At 35.2% G+C, this 24,608-nt stretch overlaps 11 protein-coding genes across 11 annotated transcripts; 7 read left to right on the top strand and 4 right to left on the bottom strand.

Annotated features, from left to right (window-relative positions):
• EIN_226290 (cell differentiation protein rcd1) lies at positions 1-588 on the top strand (the record flags this gene model as incomplete). The annotated part of the gene is made up of 1 exon (XM_004254989.1): positions 1-588. A coding segment is annotated over one exon (588 nt), but the record flags the coding sequence as incomplete, so codon positions are not given.
• A 106-nt stretch (positions 589-694) lies between these two features.
• On the bottom strand, positions 695-2,221 carry EIN_226280 (hypothetical protein; the record flags this gene model as incomplete). Its single annotated transcript, XM_004254988.1, has 1 exon — positions 695-2,221. One exon carries the CDS (start codon positions 2,219-2,221, stop codon positions 695-697), a length of 1,527 nt encoding a protein of 508 aa, XP_004255036.1.
• Positions 2,222-3,733: 1,512 nt separating this feature from the next.
• EIN_226270 (heat shock protein 70kD, putative) lies at positions 3,734-6,291 on the bottom strand (the record flags this gene model as incomplete). Its single annotated transcript, XM_004254987.1, has 2 exons — positions 3,734-5,872; positions 5,995-6,291. 2 exons carry the CDS (start codon positions 6,289-6,291, stop codon positions 3,734-3,736), a joined length of 2,436 nt encoding a protein of 811 aa, XP_004255035.1.
• Positions 6,292-6,908: 617 nt separating this feature from the next.
• EIN_226260 (hypothetical protein) lies at positions 6,909-7,220 on the top strand (the record flags this gene model as incomplete). The annotated part of the gene is made up of 2 exons (XM_004254986.1): positions 6,909-7,055; positions 7,125-7,220. 2 exons carry the CDS (start codon positions 6,909-6,911, stop codon positions 7,218-7,220), a joined length of 243 nt encoding a protein of 80 aa, XP_004255034.1.
• Positions 7,221-7,287: 67 nt separating this feature from the next.
• Positions 7,288-7,695, top strand: EIN_226250 (hypothetical protein; the record flags this gene model as incomplete). Its single annotated transcript, XM_004254985.1, has 1 exon — positions 7,288-7,695. The coding sequence occupies one exon, from the start codon at positions 7,288-7,290 to the stop codon at positions 7,693-7,695; it is 408 nt and encodes a 135-aa protein (XP_004255033.1).
• A 151-nt stretch (positions 7,696-7,846) lies between these two features.
• On the top strand, positions 7,847-8,305 carry EIN_226240 (hypothetical protein; the record flags this gene model as incomplete). Its single annotated transcript, XM_004254984.1, has 1 exon — positions 7,847-8,305. One exon carries the CDS (start codon positions 7,847-7,849, stop codon positions 8,303-8,305), a length of 459 nt encoding a protein of 152 aa, XP_004255032.1.
• A 2,832-nt stretch (positions 8,306-11,137) lies between these two features.
• Positions 11,138-15,838, bottom strand: EIN_226230 (DNA-directed RNA polymerase I subunit RPA1, putative; the record flags this gene model as incomplete). Its single annotated transcript, XM_004254983.1, has 1 exon — positions 11,138-15,838. The coding sequence occupies one exon, from the start codon at positions 15,836-15,838 to the stop codon at positions 11,138-11,140; it is 4,701 nt and encodes a 1,566-aa protein (XP_004255031.1).
• Positions 15,839-16,005: 167 nt separating this feature from the next.
• On the top strand, positions 16,006-16,497 carry EIN_226220 (hypothetical protein; the record flags this gene model as incomplete). The annotated part of the gene is made up of 1 exon (XM_004254982.1): positions 16,006-16,497. The coding sequence occupies one exon, from the start codon at positions 16,006-16,008 to the stop codon at positions 16,495-16,497; it is 492 nt and encodes a 163-aa protein (XP_004255030.1).
• A 1,477-nt stretch (positions 16,498-17,974) lies between these two features.
• On the top strand, positions 17,975-19,391 carry EIN_226210 (hypothetical protein; the record flags this gene model as incomplete). Its single annotated transcript, XM_004254981.1, has 2 exons — positions 17,975-19,040; positions 19,087-19,391. 2 exons carry the CDS (start codon positions 17,975-17,977, stop codon positions 19,389-19,391), a joined length of 1,371 nt encoding a protein of 456 aa, XP_004255029.1.
• A 349-nt stretch (positions 19,392-19,740) lies between these two features.
• EIN_226200 (hypothetical protein) lies at positions 19,741-20,292 on the bottom strand (the record flags this gene model as incomplete). Its single annotated transcript, XM_004254980.1, has 1 exon — positions 19,741-20,292. One exon carries the CDS (start codon positions 20,290-20,292, stop codon positions 19,741-19,743), a length of 552 nt encoding a protein of 183 aa, XP_004255028.1.
• A 1,141-nt stretch (positions 20,293-21,433) lies between these two features.
• EIN_226190 (amino acid transporter, putative) lies at positions 21,434-23,604 on the top strand (the record flags this gene model as incomplete). Its single annotated transcript, XM_004254979.1, has 2 exons — positions 21,434-22,579; positions 22,627-23,604. 2 exons carry the CDS (start codon positions 21,434-21,436, stop codon positions 23,602-23,604), a joined length of 2,124 nt encoding a protein of 707 aa, XP_004255027.1.
• Positions 23,605-24,608: the final 1,004 nt, after the last annotated feature.

Below are 24,608 nucleotides of genomic sequence, written 5' to 3'. Positions count from 1 at the left end.
GATCGCGTCACACCGAAGACACAACACTTCTTGATCAACGTGAATATCGTCTCTTTCTTGACACCAATTTTTGCACTGAAACAGGTTGAACGGGATGTGGAGTTTCTTCGACTCACTTCTCTCGGAGTCATTGGGGCAATGTCGAAAACACGGGACCCTCAAGTGGTGAAGTACTTAATGGACAACGACGTACTCAACATATGCATTGTCACTATACAACATGCTGCGGAAATCAGTCGAGTTATTTCGTTATTCACTTTGTCAAAACTGTTCAGCGACAACGCTGCGCTGGAGTGTGTGTGTGAGAACCAACAGAGAATAGAGTCGATGGCGAAATTGTTGTTCAAGTCGATAGAAAGCACCATTATGCAAAAGAGGGATATCAACGGGAGGATGGTGAGATACTCGATCTTCTGCCTGAGCAGAATGTCGGACAACCCAAAAGCGACTGTGATACTCCACGACCTTGCATGCGACAACAAGGCACTCTTCAAAGAGCATCTCCCCGAATTTATATACACAAAGGAGCAGTTTTCACGCGTCAAGTTCGAGGAGTTCTGTAGAAATATTAACTTCCCAACTAAATGAATGATGAAATCATTATGTTGTTTCAATGGAGTGAACCCCAAATGTGTTTAGTGGACATAACCATTAACAAGTAAATATACTATAAATTAAACAAACAAGAATGCGCTCATAAGTCGATGAACTGCGTTATCGAGGAGATGACGTCCAAGACAAGGGCTGGTTTGACGGTGTTGAGATAAGAAATAGTTTCAGGCATTTCTATCAACGATTGAAGCTTCTCGATTTGTGAAAGACTCTTAATCGACTGGTTTTTGATTTCATTGAGCACAAGATCGACTTGGGTGGAGTCGAAATTGGACATCCCCTTTTTGTCTGGAAACTCGACAAAAGGGTTCGACAAGTTCAAGCCCGCCATCACTTGGTCGTAGTTGGTTGCAAGTACTCTTGAAAACTCAATTTGATTGCACGTTGCGTTGATCGCATTCACAGAGCTCCCAGGGTGAATGACTAAAGGACCAAGGATCATCGCAAAGTTCTTGAGAGTCATTTTGTGTATTTGCGCGTACTTCACAAGTCGTGCAATCAGGCCATACAATATACTGATGCACTCCAAGTCCTCACGCCTCCCTTTTTGTAAACACTCGATTATGAAAGCGACTTTGTCCTTTTGCACGTTAATGGTTTTGATGTCTTCATAATTGATAAGACTGTTAGTATATTCCCTCAAATACAGTTTCAGCGTCGCGACGACGTTGTGAACATCGGAGGTTTGTTGTTTCATTTGGTACAGAAACGAAGTGTCGCACACAACTAAATTCGACACCTTTTTCTTCGCAAAGTCGGTTTTTCCTGATATTCTGAATATGCCCTCGATGGAATGACCATACGTATAGATCCACCAACACATATTAAAAACGACCTGTGGTATTGCATTATGAGGGTCGTTCTTGTGCACGTCCATTGGGTATATCTTTGGTAATGTGAATGGTGTTGTATCCAATGACACATAAATGCAAAGGACGTTATTGCTCAACGCTGTTTTCATTGTCACGTCCTTTTCTAGTGTTTTCCCGTTGTGATTTCTGAAGACAAGTTGTTCTGTGTTGACGGTTTCTTTCTTTGTTTTCAACAACTTTTCAACAACTTGTTTGAGTGTCTTCGTCAAACACTCTTTCACTGTTGTAACTATGTGACTCTGCAGACACTGAATGTCAAACACCATTTCGCCTTTCTTCGAAGGATCGTCCGATAACAACAGCTTTTGTTTTTTGTGTTCTTCCTTCAAGTACTCTTTTAACTCTTTGTCGGAGAGGACGTTGGGGCAGTTGTCGTCAGAGGCAACTAACATTAAGTCTCTTTTCTCTTCAGAAGTGTTTTTCGACCTCCATGACATTCGCCGATTTTTGTAGACATCCTTTGTACATCCTTTCTTGTACACACTTTGCTGAGTGATCGTCGACATATTGTTGATCGCATTTCGGTTGTATGCCATTGACCCAAATGAACTCACCAAGGGCTCTGCTTGTATCTCGTAAGGACTTTTGATGTAGAGGGATGATCGTTGGATCCTTTCGCGTGTGCTCTGAGTCAACGTGAACTCACTTTCACTTTTCATCGTCTTTGGCTCTTCCTTTTTGGGCAGAACGCTGAAGCGCTTAATCGAAATACTCAGCCTGGCTATCCCGTGGCTCATCCTGTTATAACATTTTCCAGTTGATACTTCTTTTTTGTTTTTCGCGAAATCATCGGAAGTATTAATGCAAAGAAAGTGCTATGTTTTGTTTTTATCTTTTTCTGTTTGGGGTTTTGCAACAATGGGAGTGCATATTTGGCTACAATAACGGGATTCAATCCAAGTTGGCTTTTCTCATTATTGTTTTGACAATTACTTTTTTCAGTTTTCATTTTACTAGTCGGTATAGTTTATTTACTATTCAAATATTGTACACCCCTTGGTTGGCGGAACAAAAAGTGTTTATTGTCGTTTGGAGTTTTGGTTCTGTTTGAGACAAAATACTGTAAATAATACCATTTAATTTAAATCATTCAATTCATACTAATATTTATATAGAATTGTTTCTTATTTATTTTTAAATAACCATTATTATATCAAAAGGAAATGCAATCCATTTGTGAAAATCTATTTTGAGAAAACCGTTAGCCAAAAATTTCCGATTTTTTTTCTTGGATGATTAAAATAATTGTTTTTTTAATGTTGTGATAACCCAATTTTTTAAGAAAAACTCATGGAATATAACAATTAAATGGCAAAACGTTATTTTATTTCCCGTTTCGATTGTTTTTTTTATTTTTATAATTTATAAATTACTTTTTTTATTTGGAAAAAATGTTAAAACTAATTTTGGGAAGTGGTTAAATTCATTTAAGAACTAAAAAACGGGTTTCAGTTTACATCAAAACAATCATTTTTATGTAGTTCTTTTTGGATTTTTTGAATTAAAAAACCCATATAAAATGGTTTTACGAATTATATTTTTATGAATAAAAGAAGAATCTCCGACCATTATCTCAAAAAACTTTTTTTTGAAGTTTTCAGTTAAAAAATTTTAGTAACTTTTAGAATTGTTTGAGCCAAAAAAAATCCCACAGTCCAAGGAAAATACACAGTTTAATAATTAAAATGACTAAAACGATAAATTTATAATAAATAATAGTTTAGATTATAAATTAAGGCAGTCCAAAAAGTTATCATATTTAAATTAATCACGGTTTTTTAAATAAAAAACGGGAAGTATGGTTCAATCAAAAAAAAAATGAAACAATGATTGAACTATTTTTGAATACTTTCCCGAAATATAGCGGTTATTGTCATAATAAAAATGACCAGATATGAATAAAGAATGACAATAATAGTTAATAATAATTCATTGTATAATAATGTATAATATTAATCAAGAAAAAAAAAGTGTTAAAAGACAAAAATATTTATATTAGATTTTATAATACTTTAAATACTTAAAATTTTGTAGATTCAATTCGATATTAGTAAATAAATCATAATATATTAATAATATAATAGTTATAAACAACATCCGAAGTCCCATTTCGTAAAATGAATGGAGTTTTGGAGATAAACACAAATCATAAAAATGATTTATTACCCAAAGGTAAGAAATGAAGAAAAAATGATGAGAAAGTAGACAAAGAAATAAAAAAAATTGCTTAATATCTGAAGTCACAAAACTCACAACTCGGTCTTTTGTTGTTCCTGTTCTTTTTCTTCCTCCTCTGGTTTGACTTCCACGATTTCTTCACTTTCCTCGCTCAAATCTTCACTGTCTTCTGTCGAGTTTGTTTCATTAGAATTTGTTGAATTAGTCTCAACGACCTTTCTGAGTTCTGGGTGTAATATTTCAGTGATATTCTGCAGGAGTTCGATTCGGAGTTTCATATCATCTGGTTGAATATCATCAATATCATTGAATTCCAAGAACTCTTGTTGGTCATTTAATTCTTTAAGTAACTCCTCTTTATTATCAAGTTGGTCTCTGTCGTTGATCTCTTGTCTCAGTTTATAAATCTTTGACTCAAAGGCATTAACCAACTCGCCAAGCTTTTTGAAGATATCGTCGTTGTCTTCAAACCACTTAATGACCTTCTTAGAGACGTCTTCATTTCTCATCATGAATGAGACAAGTGGGTGGAACAACAAATGGAAGTTCACCTTATTTGTTTCATTCTTGACACACTCATATTTTTTGTCTTCCCACTCCGGTGTGAGTACTGTCTTATATTTCTTCTCTTTTGTTTTATTAATAAGAGTTGTATTACCATCTGTTTCATTCAATTCGGTCACATTCTCTTTATTTGTGTTATTATCTACTTTCTCTTCAGTCTTCTTTTCTTCTTCCTTTGTCTCCTCTTCTTCTATTGTAATATCTTCATCCTTCTCTTCTTCCTCTTCCAATCCCTTTTTAAATTGTTCAGTGAAGTCAAACGTCTCGTTGGTTTGTTCGGTGCTATTTATGGTCGAGTTAGTTCCATTCACACTCAACGTTTCATTGTCCTTGACTTCAACAGTCTTATTCACCATTTTATAGACTTTCTCTGTGCAATTTCTCCACGCCGAGAGCTTCACTTCTCCTCTCAAGATGTCCACAAGACCAAAATTATTCAACTTGAAAGTAACGGAGACATTGACTCCATTAGTATTTAGGGTTTCATTTATTGGGATATCTCTCCCAATTCCAACCATATATGCCGTCCTATTAGCGTTGTCATTGTCGATCATTTTATATGACAAAGTGAAGTTGAGTTCAGTAACATTCTTGACACTCTTAAACATGACAGACCTCTCTGAGTCGGCCGATCTCTTATGACTAAACAGTCGAATTTCTTTCTCCAAAAATGGTGACTCCAAGTACCAGTCATAAGGCACAAAGTCCTTAATCTTATACTGTTTTTTCATTCTCCCAAGTCCTTGTGCAAGTGCATAGTACGACGCACCAAAAGCTCCGCCTTCTTCGGCGTCGACATTTCTGTTGATCTTTTCATCTCCAAAAAATTCGGTAATAGTGTTCAGTACCATCGGAACTCGAATTCCTCCACCAAGCAATTGGACCATCTGAATTTGATCCTTTTTTGTCCCAACCGCACTGATCGCGTTCTCCAAAATGTCGTCCAACACTTTTCTTATTGGCTCAGCGGCTTCGACGAACTCGTCTAATGTGATTTTGGTCGACCAATCTTCTCCACCCGGAAGATTGATAGTCACAGTGGTCTCCTTATTAACACTCAACACAATTTTTGCTCGCTCAGATTGTTGAATGATTTGTCTAAAGAGTGCACCCTTCTCGTCCGTGTCCTTCACTTTCGTTTGGATTCTTTTGAAAATAATGTCTGCAATGACTTTATCAAAATTGTGTCCTCCAAAATAGGGTGAAGTGTAGTACCCAAGTGCTTGAATGGTTCCGCTTGTATTTCCGCTCGAGCTGAAATTGAACAGTCCGATATCGACAGACGTCGCTCCGACATCCAAAAAGAGGACGTTTGTGGGCTTTTCAAACAAGTCTCTGTTGACTCCAAGGGACACTGCAAATGCCATTGGAGAGTTGACCAACGCCAACGGTTCAAGTCCGGCCAATTGAGCTGAGTGTACCAAAGCCTTTCTTTCAATAGGAGTTGTTGATGGTGATATTGTCAAGACACCATCTGCAACAGTCGTTTGGTATTGTCGTTTTACGTTCTTTAATTGCCTTTTAATGAGCATTGCAGTGACTTGCTCCGGTGAAAGTGTGATGTTCCCAAGTTGGTACATTGGTGGGCTATTTGGTCGTGTCGCGTTCTGGGGGACAATTGGGCACGGCAAAAAGGTTTGGAGGTACTTCTTGTCAGAACCTATTTTCTGTTGTCCACGTGTACTATAGTTATATAGTAAAATAGTTATCATTTATAGTTTTATAAATAGAATTTGGTGATTCCACGAATCGAATGCAAGAAACAAACTTCGACGAATGGATTGTTGTAACTCTTTCCAAGAAGTTTAGAGGAATACATAAATACTCTTTTTGGTGAGCTTAACGCTAACTTCTGAGCTCGTGACCCAAAGACTCTTCGATTTTTTTGGTCAAGACCAAGAAGACTTGGGTCTTTTCTTTTTGATTCCTCATTTTCAACTATATCGATTTTCTTGGGACCTATGAAGGATGTCTTAGAGAATTGTGTTCCGACATCCATGCCCACTATTGCTGATAAAGTGATAGTAAAGACAAGGAATAGAAGTGTTGTTGTGTGAAGGCGCATTTATAAAAAAAAAGATTTGAGAAACCCTAAAACTTGAAATATTCAATTCAACAGACACTATGCCATTGATCGAAGTTGACTTGTTGAATCCGTCCGCCGAATCACAGAAGAGAACACACAAGCTTAAAAGACTTGTCCAGACCCCAAACAGTTACTTCATGGACGTCAAGTGCCCAAAGTGCTCAACCACTACCACCACCTTCTCCCACGCAGAGAGAGAGATCCAATGCCCAAAGTGCGGCATTGTCCTTGGTACTCCTACTGGAGGAAAATTGAAATTGACTCAACAATGCAAATTCAGAGTCAAAAAGTAACTGAGTGACTTCGGTGTGTTTTTCTCTTCGAGCATTGGCTTTTACACCACTTTCCTTGTTTTTTTAAACACCTTTTCATATCATTATTAAAAGGGTTTCTTAATTAACGTGTTATAGTAAAATAAACTAGTAAATATAAAAAATGTTTTCTTAAAAGTAAAGAAAACAAATCCTTGAAATATAATAAATTGAACTATTAATTGTACTATTTTAATTCAAGAGGAGAAAACACGAAAAAGGAAGTAGACAAACGAAAATAAAAAAAGAGAGAAATAGGTTTGATTCCAGGAACTTGAATTATTAATGGCGTCAAACGACGAGGTCTTTACAACTGTGGTTGACTGTATGGGTCCAGTTTTTCTGCAATACGCGACGTGGATGAAGATGAGGAAATTGGACAAGGAGTTGTCGTCGATGGAGTCTTCATTGAATCGACAAAACTTAGAAGTTGTTTGTTCTATGATATTTATGAACACGTTAAGAGACTGATTTCAGATATGTGAATGAATTAATGTGTAGCTACTTGAGAACGAGGTCTATAAAGCTTGTCTGGATCAGTCAGGTTTAGTTGATAAAGGTATGTTTTCTTTCACAATTTCTGTCGAGTCTCAATAGTCATTAATACTTAAATATATTAATATATTTATATACTAATTACTTAGTAAAAGCACAAAACTTGAAGATGCCCAGACCTCCAAAAGATGAGGAAGCAACAAAGAACGAGGTCGAACTGAAAGAAACGAAGCGTGCGTGCGCACGCTTAGTGGTCGACAACAATGAAGAGAACTTAATTATCGAACTGAATGAAAAGACTGAACTCCCCGTTTACCTTGGGAGAGAGGGAAAAGAATTTAAAGAGAAGGGGACTTTTGTCAACTTGAAGAAATACACCGAGGCCAAAACGATCTCACACCTCCACGCCAAAATACTTTATGACGCAAAGCAAAGGGCTTATACATTCTTGTCGATAGGTCGAAATGGGACGCACGTCGATGGTGAAGCGCATTTGAAGGAGCAAGGTGAGCTTGTATTGTGTGACAGGTCTGTCATACAGATTGGAGGATTTGCGATGAAGATCATTTACTGTTAGTGTGTGTCTGAGTTTGGTTCAAGGATATATAATTAATTAAAATTAATTAAACATTTTAATTCATTTCAATCAAAGAATAAATGTTCTGTCACTTCTCTATTATTAGATGGTATAAAAACTATAAAAGGTAGTGAACTCAAACTCAAGTGTTATGTGGGCCGTCTTTCTATTATCATTAATCAGCAGTGTCTATTGCTATGAAGAGAAGTGGAACAGTTATATGGGAGAAATGAGATGGCATTCATTTGAGGGAGGACTGGAAGAGGCAAAAAGAAGAGAATTGCCAATACTTGCGTTCTTTACTGCAGATGAATGTGAGCAATGCCCCGTCTTCTTCCAGTTTTTTAATGTGAACCCACGATTCAGAAAATTGTCGAAAAACTTTGTGTTGGCAGCACTGGACTCGACTGATGTCTACTTCACGGCGGAACCATTTGATAAAGAGAACTACGCGCCTAAATTTGCATTCTTTGATTACAACGGGAAGCTCTTGCCATTCGATAGTTACGAGAGTGAGGAACACAAGTACTTCTTTGGTAACTTGGAGCTCCTCATGAACGCTATGGAAGATGTTGACGAGTATATGTTTGACGTGAAAAGTGAATTATAATTAATAGTTACGAGAGTTATTTTTGTTACTATTCAAAAGCATTTTTTGGAGATGACACTTCATGTGGATATTAAATCTAATTGTATAGAATGCTGTTAGTGCTTGTTATTTGTGTTGATTAATGATAAAGGAATTTTGTATTAATAAAGATAGTACTGATGTTGATTTAGATGTATAATAAATATGTACATAAAAAACAGAATTGTTGAATAATGGTGTTTAATTTACTATTTGATGGTTTGGGAACAATCAAATATTAATAGGGTAAGAATCAATAAATTGTGGGAATTTGCTGGTTCTTTTTTACATGTCTACATAATAAGATTGAATTAATCAATGAGATTTGTAACTCAATTTACTTAATACAGAAAAACCTCCCAAGAGCGGTACCTCTGAAGAGCGGGTTCTCCCAAGAGCGGGCATTTTTTAGACTGAAACTAAAAATAGAGTTCTCTATCGAGCGGTTTATAAGGTTTGATTGGCTAAAAATGCCCGCTCTTGGGAGAACAAAATTACCACATCTCCCGCTCTTGGGAGGTTTTACTGTATACTTTTTAATAGAATTCTATTGAAGAGATGTTCAAATTACTTTTATATTATTATACTAAATTTGGTACATAATAATTATTATTTTGTGAATAAAAATAATCAAGTCATAACAAAAAATAGATATTTTGTTATTGATTGAACAATTATACCCGAAATAATGAAGTAAAAAGGCGTGTTGAAAAAAAAATACTTTTCAAGTTTAATAGTGATGACATTCTTTGTTTTTTGAAGTTAAAATCAGTTTCCAATCCTTTTCAACATAAAACACCATCACAAGAAATAAAAACACCAATAAAAAGGGTGTTTGAATGAAAGGGGTAATTGATGTTAAAAAAGTGGGAATCAGACCAAAAAACTAGCACAAAAAAGGTGATTTTATGGAGTTTATACATTACGGTTTTAAGTTTATCTCATTACAAACAATTCAAAGCAGATTTTTTGGCTAAAAATTGGGATTCCGGCGGTTCTCAAATAACAGAATTCTTGTTATTGAAGAAAAAGAGTTAATAATTAGTGTTTGAAAACTGCTATTCAGTGCTGTAATTATTGATAATTAAAGACTTCTGTAAAATCAACTATTAATACACAGATGCAGATAGTAAACTAAAGATGAAGATATTATAGGGAAGACAAACATAATATAACTGTAATAAAAATGAACTATAACAATAGTTTTAGTATTACCAAAAAAATGTTTTTTGCACTTTTGGATTGAATTTCTAATAATATTGCTTTACAATTATTCAAACCATTAAATGGTTATAATTAATTAAAAAAATAATTAAGAGATGCAAAAGGCCACTTTTACTTATTATTTTGGCTGACAAACTCAATACTGTTTTTCGAGCAAACCATTTCATAAAAATAGGAGCAAACATACCCCTCGACTTATAGTTATTGTCATCCAATAATTAACTTTAGTTCTATATATATTATTTGTTTGGCTATTTTATATAAAAAAACTAGCTAGAAAACGGGACACACGCACAAAAAACAATTTTGCTGAGCAGTCAGCAAATTTGACACAGATAGGTGTGAGGAGTTGGCAACAGTAAAGAGGAAAAAAGTCGTGAGTTAAATGTCACAAAAACAGTAAAAAAAATTATGAAGGTACGGGAAGTTAGCTTTTTAAAGTAGTCATTTGACAATTGAAAGAGAGAAAAAAAACGAAACAAGGGGTATGCTAAGGCAAATCTGTATTGATTGAGCAGTTAAGTACAATTTCGGATATCCTTAGTCATTTATTTCCATATCCCAGAAATACGATAACATATTGGAAGTCATAAAAAGGTAATAAAAGAAACAATACAAAGTGGTACATTTTTTAAAAAAGTTAAAAAATGGGAGAAATGAAAAGACCCATGAGAAAAAGAGAAGACGGAAAATGGGAAGTGAAGAGAGAGGCAAATTAGTCTTTAAGAAAACTCACCCCTAAATCAAAAATGTATTGAGGTTGTTCGTTTATTAGTTTGATTCATTGGACGTGTGATATTAAAGGAGAGAACTCTGAAGTTTATTTCATCGATGGAACAACCATTAACCAGTCGGCCACTGATCTTTGATGATGAAAATTCACTCTTTTCGCTTCTAGAGGAGCAACAAGGCGATTTTGAAGTGATCAAAGAACGGATGTGTGAGACGCCAAAGTACTTTCAAGAGGCAAAAAACATGGTGTCGGAGATGAATAACAGCATCGATTCTTACTTCAAGCAACTCGACTCCCTCGACTTCACTTTCGACGAAAATGATAAAGAACGCGACTTACTTCCATTCTTACCACCCTTTGACTCGCAAACAAACGAACGTGTCACGGGTTCAAAATAGTTGTAAATTTGTTGTTTTGTGTGACTTGTCTTGCCTTGCCTTTTTTCTTGTTTTCGTCGAATGAATGTCGACCTTTACTATAACTTTAAAGTCGAAAAACTGCAACAAACTCCGTTTTTGGTCAAAATGGCAGCCATTTTTTTACCCAAATTGTTTAGTAAATTATAATTATTTTATAACAATTTAATTCTCGTCTTTGATCGAAATAATTCTCTATCCGAAGTGGTTTTCATTCCTTTTGTAAATAATAAAACTATTTAGAATTATTACTTAATTAATTACTAATGATTACTCAATTAATTGTTAGTGATCTAATAGAATAATTATATAATAACACTGATTTAGTTTTTTTACATAAAATTATAAATAACTAAATGTTATAGCTCTTTACTATTACAATTTTAATAAATGCTAATAGTAAATAATTACTATCGAAAACACAACTAGTTAATCAAGTAATCAATCACTTTTCATTACGTAGTCGTTGAGCAAGTCGAACGAGCCTGTACCGAAAGTCGTGTGCTTTCCAAGGGTAAGAGTGCTTGACGGGCTGTGGAGATTATCAATTTGCCCAGACATACAAGCTTTGGCCAAGAAACTGAGTGACGTCTCAAACGTGATTTTTGTGAAAACGGATGGGTTACTATCCATACCACTTCTGTTCAATGGTTTATACTCTCCTTCAAACATCATGGCATCACCAACAAGATTCAAGTGTCTCGAATCAACTTCAATACCATACGCTCTAAAGACACCTCCTATCTCGTTTATTAAGACAGCTCGAGCGGCTTCGACACCATAAGTCTGCGAGACCGCGTAGACGTCATTCGACTCTATCGTGTTAACATCGACATACTCCGCAAACTCTGCCATCTTCCGTAAGTTAACACCTTCAGTCATGACGTAATACAACGTCTTCCCGTCTTTCTTTTTGGTCAATGGAAGACCTCGTTTGATCTTAGGACATTCGTATAAGACAATTTTAGTGATGACTTTCTCGACCACAGAAACCATAGACACTTTGTCGTTCACACCAAGTGTGATTTCAACTTCTAAGTTCTTCACTTCTTTTGTTATTTTAGTCTTGTTCTCCTTCTTCTTTGGCTTCTTCTTCTCATCTTCGCTCTCCTCACTCTTATCAGTCTCCTCAGACTTCTCAGGTTCTTCCGACATATTTTTATCAACAGACTCTTCAGAAGACTCGTCAGACTTCTCGTCTTCATCTCGAGTAGCCTTCAGTCCTTTCTTGACCTTTTCATGCTTCTTATCCGATTCTTCTTGAACAACAACTGCACCAGTTTCTTCATTACCTGCGTCGTTGTAAGTCACATCATTAACATCCTTGATTTTCAATTTTTTTACAATTTCCGTATGGATGGCACCTTGGATCTTTTCGACTAATTGCTTCTCTACAAATTCAACAAGGGTTTTATAATTTGACACAAGTTGGAGCTTGACGTGGTATTTTCTCTTCCTGACACTTCCCTCAGTAACAATGGAATCGATACAAGTGATGCCTTCAACAATGTTATCCAATGTGACTTTCGTAAGTTTCTTAGCGAGGTCTTCCGTGTTCTTTTGATTTGGGTCATTCAAGTACAAGACCATAGATGGCGTGGAAATGTTTCTTTTGGCAAACATGACCAATTCCTTCATTCTTGGCATACCAAGCGTGACGTTCACATCACCTCTTCCAGCAAGATGGAATGTGTTCAGCGTCATCTGTGTTGACGGCTCTCCAATGGACTGACCAGCAACAATCCCAACTGGCTCTCCCGGGTTCACCAAGCACTTGTTGTACCTCACCATCATCATCGTACGGAACTTTTTCTCGTCAAGTCTACCTTCCTTGAAATCTTTGTTCTTATCTTCTTTGATATATTGGTTGACCAAGTTGTAGTACTTCTCACTGCATGCAGCCAAATTATTACCCGGTGAATACACAGAGAGGACTGGGTCGTGTTTTTCGGGATGTTTTGAACAGTCTCTGTGTAACTTCATAGCTTCTTTGTACCCGTCCTTGAAAGATCGAGCAATAGAAGCAGTGTCGTACTTCGTCACAATAGCCTTATAGTTCTTCGCCCAGAAGTCAATGTTATTCAAAAAGGCGCTCTTCATAACGTCGATGCCATCATCACCGTACATGAACTGGACAATTGACCCATCGGATTCTCTTACTGTATAATCATATTCAACATGTAACGACTCCATCATCTTAATAATACATCGCTGCAAATACCCAGAGTTGGCTGTTTTGACAGCAGTATCAATCAAACCTTCTCTTCCAGCCATACAATGGAAATAGAACTCTTGTGGAGGTACACCAGTCAAGAACCGAGCTGCAATGAATCCTCCAGCTTTAGCTGACGCGTCATATCTTGGGAATGACGGCAAAGTCTTTCCCGTCGCCATTATAGGTACTCTTCTGCCTTCAAGTTCTTGTTGTCCAAGTAAACAAGTGATTTGAGAATGATTCACTTTCGAACCTTTAGCTCCAGTGGTCGTCATCAGCGCAAGACAATTCCATGGGAATGCCTTCAATTGGCCATTAGGAATACATTCTTTGATTACTAAAGAAGTGCAATCATTCACTTCAGACTTGACGGCATTGTCCAAATCCTTCGCAGATTCAACTCTTCTTCTTGCATTAGAGAACGCTACATCTATGTCAAATTTACTTCTCCCAGTCAATCCAAAGTGTTTTGCTGTGGCAGCACGAGACACTTCATTGGCTTTGTTAAGCAATTCCGTTCTTTTAGCATCAAATTCTGGAGTCAACATACAGTCATCCAATGAACAGGTATGCCCCACTCGCTGCAAATAATTCGTCAAAAGTCGTGAGAAAATGGACAAGCAAAGTCCCGCAGTCTTCGCATTGTATAACTCATAAATGCAGTGAATCAGTCCACCATTAGAAGCACCAATTTGATTCTTATCAAGCGTTCCAGTGATCAAAACAGACTCTTTAATGATGCACTGACTGTCATTGGCACCGTCCCACTTCTCTCTGAACCCATCTTTCTGTGTTCGAAGTTTCTTCTGTTCTTCCGTCTGATATCCACCTTCTCCAATTTCGTTCGTCGACACCTTGCATTTACCAGTAAAGTTGATATGTGGCTGGTTAGTTCCGACATGGAGTAAAATAGCAGAAACAACTTGTTTTCCCGTCCAGAGCATAGTTGGCTTCAGAATAGTTGGTGTTGGTAATGAGATGGAATACGATTCATTGACACCATACAGCGCATCAGAAACAATTTGGCAGAATTGTTCTCTGTTAAAGAACGTGTTTCTCTTCGTGAGCATAAACGATGAGATGATATGGTCTTGGATCAAGCCTCTCAAAGGTTGTCCATTCTTTGGTACCACGTACTGCTCGTCACTCAGTGCGATGTTCTGAATTTCACTTCTCGCAATGATACTCTGTGGCAAGTGCATATTCATTTCATCACCATCAAAATCGGCATTAAATGTGTTACAATTCGAGTAATGCATTCTCATGGTCTTTTCAACTTTCAATACTTTGACGTAATGACCCATAATTCCAGGCTTGTGGAGTGTTGGCTGTCTATTAGTCAAGATCATATCCCCATCAATAACGTGTCTCCTGACGGTTTTGAAGTTTCGTGGGGCAGTCGGATCAACTGCAAGCAATCGGTCAGCTTCACCTTGTCTCTTAGAAACAGAATAAGGGTCGGAGTCGTCCGGTAACAAATAGGTTTTACCCCATTCATCTTCTATAGATAGAGCGCCGGGCCAAGTCATTGGGCCATTGACAACAGCCTTTTTCATCTCTTCAAAGTTTCTTTCATTGACTGGCGTTGCGACAGAAAGTCTCATAGCGAACGGCATAGGAATACCAAAAGTGTTCGTTGGGATGAAAGGGTCTGGTGAGATGACGGTTCTAGCCGCATAGTTAACTCTCTTACCCATCATGTTTGATCTGAAAAGACCGACTTTATGTTCCAAAGTAGTTTTGATAGAAGCAGGCATACTCGAGTCTTTGTTCAGAATAAGTTGGTTATATCCTTTCTGCATGTTCTCTATCAACATATTCTCTGTTAGTGTGATTTCTTTCTTTCCTCGTTTCAAGTGCAAGTTCTGACTGTTTTCAATAATCGCCTTGTAATAAGAAGTCTGTGGATTATCAGAGATCATGTTACCAAATCGATTCAATGGTCTAAAGCGTGAAGGTGGGATAGGAAGGCACTCAACAAAGAACATGTGGTACGACGGTAAGATCACATCCAATTTGTCACCGCCACGCATTTGCGTGTAACATAACCGACTCAAGACTTCCTTCTGCACTTTATCCTTTTCCCAAGCTTGTTTCAAAATGTTCATAATAAAGGATGGGGTCGTGTCATACTTTTTACCATCTTCCTTGGTAGATACACCAGCCGTCTCTCCATAAAACCAAATGGAATACTTGTTGTCGGACTTTTTGATCTTTGGAGATATCTTTCCACAACACGGGCACTTCTTTTGTGATAAGCTAGCCATGTGCATCAGAAACGATTTCACAACGTTCCTCTTTTGAATTTCAGTGTGGATGTATCCCGGTTCTTTTTTGATACGTTTTGAGCATTCATTCTCAAAAATCTTGAGTAACTTATTTGAGATGTTCACATCCGTTTCGTAGTCGTATTCTTCATTCTCTTGTTCATGTTTTAACTTGCCTCGAGAAGCATTTGCTCTCATCTGAACTTTCTTTGCTTCTTCAGCCAATTCATTGATTGCTAAGGCACCACCAATATCATTTTTATCAAGTCGTGCAAGTTCAATGGCAACCCCTAAAAGGGTTTGTTGTGATGCTTTTAAGGTGAAACACTCCAAACAAATTGACCTTAAAAGAAGAATCAATTGGTCGAACATAAGTGGGTTATACATAGGTTCTTCGAGTTCAAAATGACCAAAGTGGCCTGGGCAATTGTCTTCGTTCAACCCACAAGTGCGACATACACCTCTTCTTTCAATGACACCAAGTGAAGGATCGTACAATCCATTTTCTTCAGGGTTTCCTAATAAATCAAAAGTTGCCCCCTTTGTCACTTCTTTCACACTCAAATGTCGGATTTCATCGGCCGAATAAAAGTCGAAGGACGCTTGACTCAAGTCGACGGGTTTGTCTTGAAACGTTTTTCGCAACTCTTCTTGCGACATTGCTTTGTTATAGAGTTCAAACCCTCGAGGTTTTCTTATCGTCCTTTTTTTGTATTTTATTGGTTATATATTCTTTGTGGAAATATTTTTTAGGGTTTCAATGGGTGTTGTTGGGAGCGTTATTTTGCAATTAATTCAACAAAGAATTCAATCAAATATTCAATTAGATGAGCAAACATTTATCTTTTGAGGAACTTGTAGAGATGGAAGAAAAGGCGGCTCAAAGAAAAGAAGAGAAAAAGACAAAACCAATACAAAAACAAGACACTTGGCTCGACGAACCCGCTAACAAAAACGTGAAGAAAAAAACAACACAAAGGTATGAGGGGGATATCACGGGACAAGCTTACCACGCGTATGAAAAGAAGATATCATGGCTTGACGAAGAGAAAACAAGAGAAGGATATGATGCGTATAAAAATGACACAAGTCTTCAAGCGAAAGTTGGAGAGGGGTATGTCTCCGACGAGAAACTCGAACTTCTCAAGAAGCAGATGAAAAAAGGGTCTGAAGACGCACAAAAATTCCATCGGAAGAGGAAGGAAAAAATAGTCAGATGCGATTTTATTAATGACAAAAACAAAAAATTCAATGAAGCAGCGAGTAAAGCTTTTGACAAATATACAGAAGACATTAGAGACGCTTTGGAACACCCATAACTATTTGTTTGTATTTTAGGGGTATCACTTGTTTTGTCCTATTTGCTTGGAATATTTTCTCTCTTTATACTTTTTAATATATTAATATATACTATATTTATAGTATATCTTTATACTGTTATATAATATAGTATAAATTATTAATTTAAATTTATAATATTGTAAAATTTTTTAATAAATGTTTTTAATTCTTGTTTTTAATTTTTTAACAATTTCAAACACTTCAACTTGCTTTGTTCAAAAAAAGTGTTTGAAATTGTGAAATAGAATTTTGGGGTTTTTAGGATATAAAATTATGAAAGTTATAAAAGTATTTAAAATATTTTGACCAGAATAATTGTTTAAGTGCAAATTTTTCACTTTTTTTGTTTTTAAAACAAATTAACTTTTTTTTAAATATATAATTGGTTAAATATATAATTATTAATTATTATAATATTAATTAAATTATAAAAACTAAAAAATGTCAATACAAATGGTAAAATACATTAATAATGATACCATAACTGTGATTGGTAATTTATTGATGGGTAAAAAATATGTTTTGGTTAAAGTAATTAAATTAAAATTAAATTCATGGAAATTTGATATGAAAATAATGAAAATTTAACTATTAATAATAGTATTTGTAATTATAAATATAATTATATAATTAAAAACATTGTTAAATTTATTTGATATTGTTAATCAATTAGTTATTGTTTTTAAATAAATAAAATGTTTATAATTTTTTATTCATTTTAACTTGTATCGATTTTAAACATTTTGAAGCAAGAAGTCAACGTTATGGGGTTTTAAATTTAAGTTTAAATATTAATATAATTATTATTATATTTTAGTTTAATACAATCATATGATGATTTTGAAACAACTAATATTTATTTAATAAAAATTACATATTAACTGGTTTTATCAAAAGAAATGAGGAAATTAAACTTCATAATTAATAATAACTTGTTAAAATGTAAATATTATTAAATACAAATTGATAGTTTTTTAAAATATAATACAAACAAAAAAAACAATTATATAATTATAATTTATAGATTAATATACTTAGAAGAAATGTAATTTCCATTCGAAATATAAATCCAATTCAATGAAATGAAAGGAGATATTTTTTCATAAAAATGGTTAAAAATAGGTAAATTCCATAACTGGATGATACAAACGCGTAGTATTCTGTATACCAATATAATTGTTTTCGTTGAATAGTTATATAAAAACAATATATTTTGATCAAAAGATTAAAAAGTATACCAATAAGCGAGTTTAAGGAAGATAATAGGTTTTTTATTCGAGAATAAACTGATCTGAGTATACATACATCACTATGTTCTGTCTTTTTATCGTTTTTTTCATTTCCCAAGTTATTTCATCAAACAGTTGTTTTGTATGTTTTCTCTATCAACAAAATTGTATTGACTGATAGGATGGATACCTTGCAAGCACGTTATCAACAATTTCTGAACACATGATGGACAATGCTACTGTTTCACTGAACCCCCCATGTGTAATGTTAAATATTGTTCGTAAAGAACAAGACACAATCCCATTTTGTTTTATTTCAGAGGAGATGTTTTACGATAAGTATAAAGGGCATACACAAACCATGTGTGGGTTATGTCTGAATTTGCATGGAGCCTCACAAATGTCTTCTGAGTGTATGGTAGTTGGCACGTTCCATGTTAACTCGACTTCTCAAAGAAATCAATTTATGATTGGAGACTTGATGTTCGACGTTTCGAAAGTGGTGTTGTTAGATGAAGAAGTTATTGCAAGACTGTCTTCGTCAACCGCAGTTGTTAACGCGCTGATTGGTGAAGTTACAATAAAGAAAGAGTTGTGTTATTTGACGTTATTGCCATTTATCATACCCAAAAGGCATCAAGACAATATGGTACAAGTCCAGGCAGTTGGTGTTCAAACACCAATTCATATTCTTCAGATCAACAAACAGGAGTATTACATGGATGACACGTCTAACTTCTTCATTCCTTTTGGGAAGTACGTGTTATATGCCTTCGACACTTTAGGAAACAACTCAGTCAAATTTAATACCAAAGGCTGGGACTTCACAACAAGACTTCCAGCTGAAAGTACATTTGTGATTGAGAGCAATGACACACAATGCGAATACAGACCAAGTAATGTCATTTATAACAAAGAAACATTCGACGGGACACTTTCATGGGCTATTTATGCATATTCGCTCGAAAAGGATTTGTACTTCCAATTACATCCGGACGCAAGTGGTATCAAATTTAAAGCTGTGTCGACGGTCACTGTCATTAACATTAGGTATTTGTCGACTTTAATATTCTCCAAACATTTCAGTGAAATAACAGCAACATTTATTCATGATGGAAAATATCATTTTCAATACTCACAATTGGGCATGGGTGCTGTAAAATCCAATACAACTGAAAAGCAGTTTTTGTGTAGTCCACTCGATGTAATCTCGTCTGAAACTATTGACAGTGCTACTGGAAATCATATTCTGAAATTGAAAGCGTCGATGGATCACAGGTGTCGAAACTTCGGTTTGTTTTTAATGTTATTTATACTCAAAATCGCACTAACAGAGAGGCAATTTTATTATGTTTGTATTTGCAGCAAGTGAAGGCGCAGAAGTAACAATTACTGATTTGACGTTTGTCCGTCGTCAGTCTCAAAAGCGTGAAAACGAGTGCTCTTCTAAACAGTTTTTATGCCAAAATCATGAGTGTAATTATATGTTTAATTCGTGCACAATAGAGTGTGGGTATTGTCGCGCTGGTTTCACTTGTTCTGAAAGTGGAAGTTGTTTGGTCGATGATAATAACAATATTCGAGACTTCAATTTGGGAGTAGAACTAACACTTCTCGTTGTTTTTCTTATTGCTCTTTTATAACTGTTTTAGTTTATTTATAGTTTAGTTTATTACAAATTATAGTATAATAATGTAATAAAAATGTTTAATATAAAAACTAAAATTTGTAATACAAGGAGCGAAACTCAAAACTTGAATATCAAACACTATTATGAGTCAACCAATGGAGGTGATTAACACAATGGCCGAAGATGACATGTTTGAGGTTTTCGACCCCAAAATCAAACTTGAAGACGCACAAAAAAATGCTATCAACTGGCAGTCGACTTGGGAAGACCCGCAATTGAATGTGTTCAACGATAAAATCAGAGCTGCTTTAAATTGAGTGTTGTGTTCACTTTCATTTCAATTTTAGAAACCACAAAGAATCTTAATATACACTTTTGGCTTTTTTGTATATATCAAATGTGTTCTTTTTGGATTTCGATTTTATTGTTCTTGATATACACTTTGGTTTGGTCACTCGTAGAGTGGGTTTTGTCGCTTGTTTGATTTCTTGATCGACTTTTTTGTCTTTTGGAAGTTTAAAGAATTTTTCAAAGAGCTGTCGCATTTGTGGAGAAAGTGTATCACATTTTGTATGTTGTTCTGAATAAGACTCCAAATCTTGTGGTGTGTCAACACACTCTTCATCGTTTCCAAAAATATCAAAACAGTCAATGTGTTGTAATATTAAGTCTTTTTTTAAATTTGATTGTGTAGTTTGACATATTTCCTCTTCAAGTAAAATGGTTTTGATGTTTGAATCATTAAAGCAGAATGTTTTTTCATTTCGGTTCGCCATTCTCAAAAGTTTGACATCGTTGATGTAATTGTCTTTAAGCATCAACAAGTCTGTTTTAATTACAGGATTCTCATTAAACACTTTGTATAGTTTCGAGGTGTTTTGGTGTAACGGGTGATTTGTGGAATCATACTCCATTGCTTTTTCGCGAATGGGGAGTGGGATATTATACCCTATGATTTTGATTATTATATAATACGTCAAGCTTCAAACTTGGCTATTCATAGAATTTTTATTTATTTTATTTTAATTAAAAATAACAAATTGATAAAAACTGATAAAAGTAAAAACTCTTATAATTAACTATTATTAATGTTAATTAAAATGTTATTCAATAACATGAATAATAACAAAAATAGTATAATTATAAATACGAAAAAAATTGTTTATTTTTTTCGCATATTTAATTTCTTATCATAACTCTAATTATTTTAAATAGTAAAACAAAACCAATGTATTTGTTTTGCCAATCAAAACAAGTTAAGATTGGTTATTATAAATAGAACAATTTTAGTTATATTATAGTTTTTAAAACAGGGTTGGCATTTTTATCTTTGTTGTATAATTGCAATAAGAAATTAGCAAAAAAAGCCAAAAATAATGGGAATAAAAACCTAAACGGAAAAAATGCGACAAATAACAAGGGTTTCAAAACAGACAAATGCCATTATTTTTTAAATAATGACATTAATATTTTATTAAAAAACATCATTAAAAGAACGGGATTTTTTGCTGTTAGGAAATATTTAGTATAATTTTTTTTTACTAGAGTGAATAATATTTTTGTTTTTGTCCCGAAAAATCCGAAGAAAATAGATCAATATATATCGAAAAAATGGGTGAAAAACTAAAATATTGTTTGTGTGAAAATAGTTCGTTGGATTATTTCCAGTATTCAACGAAAATCGAAATAAAGAACTAAAAACAACTCAAAATGGTTTGCGGCACATTATACATTTTTGGCAAAACATATAAATAGACAATCAAACTATAATACTATTATAATAAAAACAACTATTATAGGATTAAATATCAAAGAAAAAAAAAGAATAAATCAAAAGAGGGATTAAAAATATGAAAATGGCAAGTGTGGTTCTACTTTTTTGCAGAACAAAGAAGTAGAGTCAAAAGGAAAGTAGAGTTGTTTGTGTAAAAAAGGAGACAACGAAGATTCGGCATCTCAAGACGGACCAAACAAACTGGAAAAGAACCGGAAAGAAGAAGAGAGAAGGAAAAACGCGATGAAAGCAAGTGAGTGGCGAACTGTGTTTTATAGAAGATGTCAAAAGCAGTTATTAGTAGCAACTTGGACAACGATACATTGTCTAAAACACTAGAAAAAGGTGAATTTGAAGCATACCCCGAGCGCGACTTTGAGGATGGTATACACGACTATATATCCGAGAATGAAAACGTTGATTTAGACGTGGACATCGAACACTCTGATGACAAAGACTCTGAGATTGATGAGGATGAAGTTGCACGTGAAAATGGAGCTGAGGTTGCTTATAAAAGTAAAGTCGTCAAAATAGTGAGAAAGACAGATGAAGAAGATAAAGAGGAGCACAATGATGACCAGATAACAAAGGAAGAGATCAAGAAGGTGAAAAAATTGAAAAAGACTAAGAAGGGATTTACTGTGGAAGATGTCATTGCGAGGAACTTTCAAGAGCTGTTGCTCCAAGAGAAAGAATTCCACCGGACTGAAGTTGGAGAGATGAAAAGAACAAACAAGACGTGGATTAAGATTGCGATCAACTCGGTACTCCTCGGGTTTTCACTCACCAATTCACTTGTTGGTGCTGGTATTTTGTCGCTTGCATTGACTTGCTACAAAATGGGGATAGTCGGATTTTTTTTGTGGAACATAGCGACCATCGTGTATTTCTTAATCACTTGGTATTACTACAACAGAGCAATTTACATCACAGGAGCGGCAACCATGGGTGAGCTGCTCTCGATGTTTTTTGGGAAGGTTGTTGCGATCATCGTGGATGTCTGTAACACGGCCTTCTACTTTTGTGTGTTGATGATTTACCAAGTCATTGCTACACAGTACCTCTTTGGTATTATCCAAGACTTGACTTCTCGAGATAAGTTCAGTTATACAATGGACACCTGTTACGAAGGGAAAACAGCGGGCGTCTACTGTAAATGGCATTACATCATTTTGTATTTGGTTGCGGTGTTGCTCAACTTCCCATTGATCATTCCCAAATCCGTGAAGTTCTTGAACAGGATATCTATGTTAACTGTCATCTCTGCAGTCATTGCGTCGTTTGTTGTGTTTGGTAAGGCCATTTACTTTGGGGCGAATGACAAATCGTCGAATGGCGACGGGACCAATAACATCCCGACATTTAGTGGAAAGTGGTGGCCGTCTGGTGTGATGGAATTCTTCACGATGGCGCCGTTTATAACTGCCGTTTGTTTCTTTCGAACACATGTTATCGAGTTAGACTGACGAAATAGAATTTCCAAATCCATTCCTGCCTTCCACCTTTGTTTTCTGGGACCAAAGGGATGTCTAAAAAGACCAAATTAGTTGCGTTGCAAGGGGGTTCCCTTGTTTCGATCTGCACGTGCGCCTTTTTGTATTTGTTGATGGCGATCAGTGGGAATGTGTCCTTTGACAAAGTGTCTTCGAATGTCCTCAACGACTTTTCCAATCCGAATAGCACGGAAATTGATTGGCTGATCATTGTGTCGAGAATATTAATGATTATCGTGGTTGTCATTTCATACCCTGCTTTGATGTTCCCGACCTGTGCGGGTATTTACAGATACCTTCCGAAGAAGTGGAAATTCACGACCATGTGGAACGGCAGAGTTGCGATCATGGCAATCAGATTCACTATTTTATTATTGACTACCCTCTTTGCCTCGTTCTTGGCAGATATCGGTGTAGTGTTTTCAGTTGCTTCTGCCATCTTCTCCATATTTGTCGTCTACATTTGCCCGATGAGTATCATGATGTTATGGCCGCGGGTTGAGAAGTTTGGGTCTCCCGACTTCAGAAAACTGTCAGTCATTGACAACATCATTTACAACAAAGTCGTTGAAGGCAACCAAAAGTTCTCGCAGAACGATATTGAAACTGCACTTGGGAAGGTCGAAGCTGAAAAGAATGAAGGAGTTGCCGATGTTGTTCTCACGATTAACACCGACGCCACTGGACAACAAGAAATCGAGTTGGACAATATTAAAGAGCAGAAGGATAACGAGGAAAATAAGAAGGAGGTTGAGATTGATGGGAATAAGGTCAACATTGCAGTCAACCCGGAAACTGATATGGATGTCGACATCATGAAAAACAGACACAAGTGGATTAAGCTACCCGACGCTCATGTCCCGATTTGGAGATATTTAGTGTTCATCCCATGTATGGTGATTTGTGTGGGTTTATGCATCTTGTCGGTTGTCGGGACGATTTTGGACGAGGTCAAGTGAAAGTCAATGTGAAGAATAATTATTATTTTAGTATTCAGTGTTGTTTCTCTTTTTATTTCACAATATGAAAGATTGGATTGCGTCCACTCATAATGTCTTCACTCTATTTACAATCACAATCTATGGTGAGATTGAAAAATAAACTCTTTAATTTGTATTTATAATATTTTTTACTAATAATAATAGCTTTTATACATGTTTTGTTTAATTTTGCTTAATCAATAAGTTAATGATTTATTTAATGAAGGTATAGTAATAATAAATAATAATGATATTATGATTAATAGATATAATATTAATTAATATTTGTAGTAAAAAAGTTATAAAGAATGATGCGAGTGTGATTAACTCGAAAGAAATTCATACCATTTGTTCGAGTCCTGGTGTGTTGGAACACCGACTTAACTATTATTACTCTCACTATGTAAACATGTTGTATCACATCTAGTGATCTATATGAGACGTCCTCAATTTGAACGATTGAGTGTAAATAATAAATGAATTAGAACTCACTGTGTTACTGTGCACACTCAATTAATGCCATTGACGACCAAGATTTGCGGCTCCGTATAATCGAATTGGACATTCTCCGTTGTTATCAGGATGAAAGCGATGATCGAAAAGACCATCACAAGAAGAAGGAAGAGGAATGTCACGATGTACATTGCCAAGTTTTGTGGAGCAATTCCGAGGAAGGGCATCACTTTGAATTGGAAGTATTTTAAGTTCTTTTTTTTATTTTCTGCCATTCCATCTCTTTTTGAATCCACATTTTTTTCTCTCAAGCATTTCCGACATATTATCTCCACGTCTCATTTTTTCAATCAATTTTCAATCTGATGATATGATTTTGCTTTTTAAAATCTTTTTTTATTATTTTTTTTTCTTTCTGTATTGTTTTTTTTATTGTTTTGGGTGTTAAAAAGTTAAAATTGCTTTTTTTTGTTTTTTTTCTTTAAATAAAAAACAATTCAAACTTAATAAATATTAATAAATATTAATTA

Source organism: Entamoeba invadens (genome assembly GCF_000330505.1).
Source record: "Entamoeba invadens IP1 unplaced genomic scaffold scaff_1105074725849, whole genome shotgun sequence".
NCBI lineage: Eukaryota > Evosea > Mastigamoebida > Endamoebidae > Entamoeba > Entamoeba invadens.
The sequence above is the reverse complement of the archived record's forward strand: the minus strand, read 5'-3'. Positions and strand labels throughout refer to the sequence as shown.